At 38.0% G+C, this 6,000-nt stretch overlaps 1 protein-coding gene across 2 annotated transcripts in view; it reads right to left on the bottom strand.

Moving 5' to 3' along the window:
* Positions 1-1,290: 1,290 nt before the first annotated feature.
* The window catches only part of STK31 (serine/threonine kinase 31), a 41,706-nt gene continuing 36,996 nt past the window's right edge, over positions 1,291-6,000 (bottom strand). For both annotated transcript variants that reach the window (XM_074574862.1, XM_074574863.1), the window contains one exon: positions 1,291-3,253. In XM_074574862.1, coding sequence (XP_074430963.1) covers positions 3,035-3,253 — 219 coding nt within the window. In that variant the 3' untranslated portion in view covers positions 1,291-3,034. The remainder of the gene's footprint in view (positions 3,254-6,000) is intronic.

Here is a 6,000-nt window from a genome sequence, read left to right as displayed (position 1 = left end):
AAATCCTTGAGGCAGTTTCCTACGAAGGAGTACAATTTAACCTGCAGGCTGTACAAACTTGCAGCCACCATCAGGAAAAAAAAAAACTGTTAAAATACTATCAAGTGCTGATAAGGACTCTGTACTAGGAGAAAGCTATTTGGAATTACAAAGAAGCCCCACCCTTCTCTAAACCACACAGGCAGAAGCATTAAATACTCATGGAGTGAGCAGCAAACTATGTGGAAAGACGTAGTAATGTTATTATGGATGTTAGGGTGGCCATGAAGATTAAGAGGCAGTGAACAAAGCAGCAGGAGTCTCCAGAAGTGACTCGAGGTGCAGCATTCAGAAAAGAGAAGTAGTTCCCACAGCTCCACCCAAACCACAGAGATAAGAAATGCTGATGTTCTCCCAATGTGATGAAAGAACACCTCTTCTCAAAGAAACTCATCCCTATCCCAGGTCTGCGGGCTAGGTTAGGTAGAGACAGAGAAAGCGTTTGTTTGCAGGTGCCTGAAGAAAGCATTTCCTCTTAGGTGACTATGTTACCAGATCTACAGCCTACAAGGTGACTGTAGTAGACGACTTGGGTATAATGTCCTGAGCAAAAGCCAAGACTGATACTGACACACAACTGGTGGACATCAAGGTAAGGAGTACAGAGAGAACACAAATCTGAACAATTAACAAAGGTTAATTGTCCTCACGAAAGGAAGGTGTCAGCACCAAGACCTCTAACTGCTGGCTTACCATTAGAGGCCATAAGATGATCTGAATGTCTCAGGGCCCATGACAGCAACTGAATTCCTTACTTCCCAGTGAAGCAATACTCAGGCCCTGAAGGTCCCCCACCAACCTGGTCTATGCAAAGACACTGCTCAAAACTGCAGAACACTGATACCAAGGAAAAGTGAGATAAGTTTCCTTTGGGCTTCTTAGAAGCAGCAACAAGCGAGTAAGGAGACAGACTGTTCCTACAGGATCATCTCAGCGTCCCTTCTCTATCTTTCAAGTATCCATCTTCTAGCCAGAAGAGATGCTGTTGAAAAAAGGTGTGTCTCAAACTAAACAGCAGGCATTCCATTATCATGGATTAGTATTCACATTTGTCAGGATAGCTATGCTACGTGACCCTAAACCAACCTATTTTCTTAATGCCTGCAGCAAGTAAGAAATGAGAAGAAAAGCCAGAGCTACAAAATTACCATAGAAAAGGTCAAAGTAGAAACAAACAGAACTGGTGACACTAAGTCTGTAATCAGCATTTTATTCAAATGGCAAGGCTGTCTCGTAGCCTGACACTCGTACATACCAAGAGATTTCAAAAGTTTTATTGCAGCTTGAAAAAAACACAAACCCATCTCATGTGCTAGGTCCCACATGTAAAATCATATTACTTATAGTGGGTGAAGAGATTTTGAAGAGACCGCAATTTTTTTTAATCAAGAGACTTCTGTTTTCAGAAATCCAAAGAGGTTAGCAATTTGAGGATTTAAGAAGTACACTTCAGGTTGCATGGACTCTGGAGCAGGAAAACTGGGCAAAAATTTATTCTAATATACATGACACAGCATGACACAAACCATCAGGTTAGTCTTCTGAGCTCTATTGCATGTTTAACATTAATTCAAATTAAAGTTAACCTTTTATTAACAGTGAAAGACTGCAATCGGTATTTGGAAGCATCCCACAAAATTGCTAAACTGTTAATTTTCATTGACAAAAAAGAAGTTATTATTCTTCTGTGATTTCTGTAATGAAAATATTTATAACATTAACCAAAAATTCTGCATAAAAAAAACCTATTTTTAACAAAGGTTTTTCTATCATTGGTTATACACACATTACATAAATTAAAAAATCATTATCATTTAACGAAAAAAGGATGAAGCACCTCACATGCTAAAAAACCATATACCATATAAAAAACTAATTGGTTTAAGGACGGAAAACCAAGTCTACTATCAGAGGTGGATCTGCCAAGGTGGTATCTTCTATCCACCGTGGCCTGTATTGTTGTACCTGAAGGCTCACCAATTCCCCTGCTGCTGGCTTCTTGCCCATTACATACTGCATTTTTACATTCTTCATCCAGCTTCAATAATTCCTCTACAGAATACTAGTCTGCTGACAGCACTGTCCAAGAGCAACACCCAGAGGCTAAATATATTGCTACAGCAACTCTGCACACTTTGACCTGTTTCTTTATGAGAAGAAAGGAAAACCTTCATAAAGATAAGCAACGATTTCCTGTAAAAATAAAGAGCTGACAGATCTCTTTCACTGGTAACGTTAACAGCAATGTGTTCCAGGCAAACAAACCTGCTCAAGAAAATCACACCTTTATAGCTATTGTCAGCATTGTTTTAGAACAGATGATATACACACACACTTATGTAGAGTAAATAAGCAGTTTTTGCAAATGCGTGTGTATAGTATTATGGTTGGCAGCAGCACTGCAAAGGAGCACCTAGAAGGGCGCCCACTCTCTAGAAAGCAAATAGCATTTTTCAAATGCAGAAAGACAGAAAAGAGGCAGGCTGCTCTCCATTTCCTTTACACCAGTTATCAAAGCAGTACGTACCGTTTTTTTTTTCTCTTACATCTTGAAAGCAGTTGCTGTAGGAACAACTTGTCTATGCAGAAGCAAAAAACATCCAGCAAAAAGGTAATGCCCTAGAGCATCTTTAAGAGGAACATGTTATCTGGAATCCCAGCAAGAAGAGGGATAGAAAACTGAACACAAAAAGAAGTTACTAAAGCTTAATCTTAAAGGCCTCTGGCATGTAACAAGACTATTCTCTGTAAATTTAAAGCCTACATAACGGACAAAGAAAAAAGGCTGACAAAGAACACAGTAACATCACACTTATACCCCCCAAACACTTATTTAGAATAAAATGTACTTAAACACAGTGAAGATCGTGTAATCACAAAACATAACTGCACCTACCAAACCTCGTATATTTTGACATTTCAGATAAGGGCATTGATTTCAAAACCAAACAAAAACAGAAGTCTCAATCAAACACCTGATAGAAAAGTTCCTTGTCTATTGAGTAGGATTTGCTCCGTTCTCCTCAGTTAATGGCACTTTTTTTTCATCTGTCTCCTGAGAATCGTGTTCTTCTTGTGGCTCATGCTCTTCACCTGGTTGTGGTGAAAGTGGAGTTGCATCAATTGTGAGGAAGCAATCATCCCTCAGCACCTGCTCAGCTGTCAGTCTGTTACAGCAGAACAAATTCAGGAGAAGAGATTTAACTTTATCATCCTACAAACAGAGGGAGAAGGATTTCATCAGTAAGCAAAGCAAATTCAATTACAAATAACAACCAACTATTTGATGAACACATCTGGTTAAGTCCTTAGGGCCCAAAGCTCTTAGAAAACGTTGTACCATAGCATTCGCAATGGTCAGCAACACTTGACAGTCATAATGCTCATTAACAACAAAATAAAAGCAAGCATTCAGCACCAGGTCTGTGACACTGGTGCCAGCAGATTTCACAAAAGAGTATGAGTTATTATATTTTAAAATATCAATTCACTGAACTACTATAAATTAGAGAAATACGGAAGTTGATCTTTCTACTAAGAAGGAACAGAAAAAGTGCCATTCACCTTCTGCAACTTCATCTTTTAACTTTTGTCATACTGTTTTATTTCTCTACAAGAGCACAGGAAAAAAAAAAGAAAACCCAAGTAACAGGCTCTAAATCAACAGCAGCTATTTTGCTATTAACTCATCACTTACACTTAGGCTCTTTGGATTTATCAGAAGGGATTACGTGCCTAAACGCTTAGCACATTAACAGCGCTAGACTCCATACACAAAACATAAAAACACAGCTGCTACACATACGCATAAACATCAGCTGTTGAGGGAGGAAAAGCACACAATGGATTTGGACAAGGGGCAAGAAAGACCATCTCAAATGCTGATCTAGAGATCTAGGTTACCAAAACTCAATGGGAAGAGAATTTTTCTGTAAGAAGGCTTGCTTGTTCACGGTCTCCTAGCCAGCAACACCTCTGACGAGGGTCAATAAAACAGCAAAGCACAAGACACCAGAACACCTCTCACCTACTCCCATTTCATCCAGACAGAAGAATCAATGTAATGCAGAGGAATGTACACAAGCAGTCAAAAACTTGGAAGACAGAAACAAGCGGACAATTTCCAACTCTTCCACTAATTACCAGAGTGACTCTTGAGAATTAGCCACTCCCCAGATAGTCTGAAATCTGGGTGAAGAGATGAGATCTGAAAACTGTTGCTCTTATAAGCATAAGGGATTATTAAATATTTATAAAACATTTAAAATGCTAAAAGAAAATTCTCAGTTAAGAAGATCCAAACATGTGCAATGAAATGCAGGAGTGAACCATGACTATACACTTCCTCTGCAAAATTAAAAGTGAAGAAAGTCTGAGCATTTCAAGTGCTTGAGAAGCTTTGTACTTGTATATTCGCATTTCATGATACTATGAACTGTCTGTCAATAATAAATATCCCCTTCTCGCCACCTTCTTGCACTAAGGAAACTGAAAATTGATTCCATGAGGAATACTGCTGTAGGACAATATTTCATTGTGTGTACTCCATTTCATTGTCTTTGCTCTTTTTTTTTTTTTAATATGCAAAACTGGATGCTGCAACAAAATGAACACTGAACCTTCACATAGCTAAACGAGTGACTAAAGAGCTGATGTCTAAACTTAGCTTTTCCTCAACAGTTACCTAACATTAATATCCCTGTTTTAAAGCTTAACATTATTTTCCCATGACAATTTTACATTTTCTGAAAACAACAAAAATTTTACTAGTTGCAAGCGTGCAATTCCTCTGGGCAGAAGACTGAGATGGAAGGGAAATTACCAGTCTACCAAGAGCCTGCAGATGGGCATGGAGATTAATTCTGAATAAGCTGATTATAGATAAAGCACTTAAAAGCAAAATAGATTTTCCCAAGAACTGGGACAAGGATTAACAGCCAGAGGTCTAAAAGATTCCCCAAGAAACAGATGAAAAATATTTATTAGTATTGCATTTCATAGTAAAACCCTCACGTGCACTGCAGGCAGCACAGATTGTTTTCCAGTGGACATTGGTGGTTGGTGCACGTGCATTGCACATGCATCCAGGATGAATCCTTAAAAACTGCCAACAATGATATATTGATTAGAATTGTATCACCTGACAAGGTCACAATCAAATGCTGCTTCTTTCATCAGGGAGAGAAAATTAAAGAAACTTGCTCTTATTAAAAGCTATAAAAATGAGTTGTTAGCATCAATAATGACAATAACGGCTAAATTAATTAGCTGTCATTAATTGTCTTGAGATAAAGGCAGCTGTTTGCACTCCAGAAAATACCTGCTACAGAAGAACACAGAAGTATAATACCCTGAAATGGCCATTTAAACTTTGAGTTGGATACTTCAGACCTTATTTGCAAAACACTATCACAGCAGAAATTTTATGGAAAACAGAAGTGAACCAACTCCTATTTTTAATGTCCCAAGAAATCTTTTCTATTTCCTTGAACTACGTTTCCATTATGCATGAGAGAAAGTTAGGTTTTTCAGTATCTAAGGATTATTATGCATGATCCTGAATGACACACTGGGCAGATGGTTCTGTACAAGTTTTGTGGAATACATTTAAAAACCCCTAGTTAGCCTTAACAGTGGGTCATGAAGCACTGAATCTTCTTTCCTATAGTACTCTACATTTCATGCAATTCATTTAATTTTTCATAAGAAAGCAAGCAACTATAATGAGCAATAAGAAATACTATTTACAGGATCACCTCCCTGCTCAAGTGCCACATGCTTTATTCTTTTATTTTCCACGGTAGCGTCATACTGGAAATAATTTTGCAGACGAATTTGGTAGTCAGTGCTGTGCTTTATCAGCAATGCTTTCATCACTGGAGAACATTGTTGAAATTAAGTTATTAAGAGACATAATGTAGAGGATAGGAGTCATCTAATAAAACAAGATTATTTACAGTA

Source organism: Larus michahellis, chromosome 2 (assembly GCF_964199755.1).
Source record: "Larus michahellis chromosome 2, bLarMic1.1, whole genome shotgun sequence".
Classification (NCBI taxonomy): domain Eukaryota; kingdom Metazoa; phylum Chordata; class Aves; order Charadriiformes; family Laridae; genus Larus; species Larus michahellis.
This window is presented reverse-complemented; position numbering and strand designations above follow the sequence as displayed.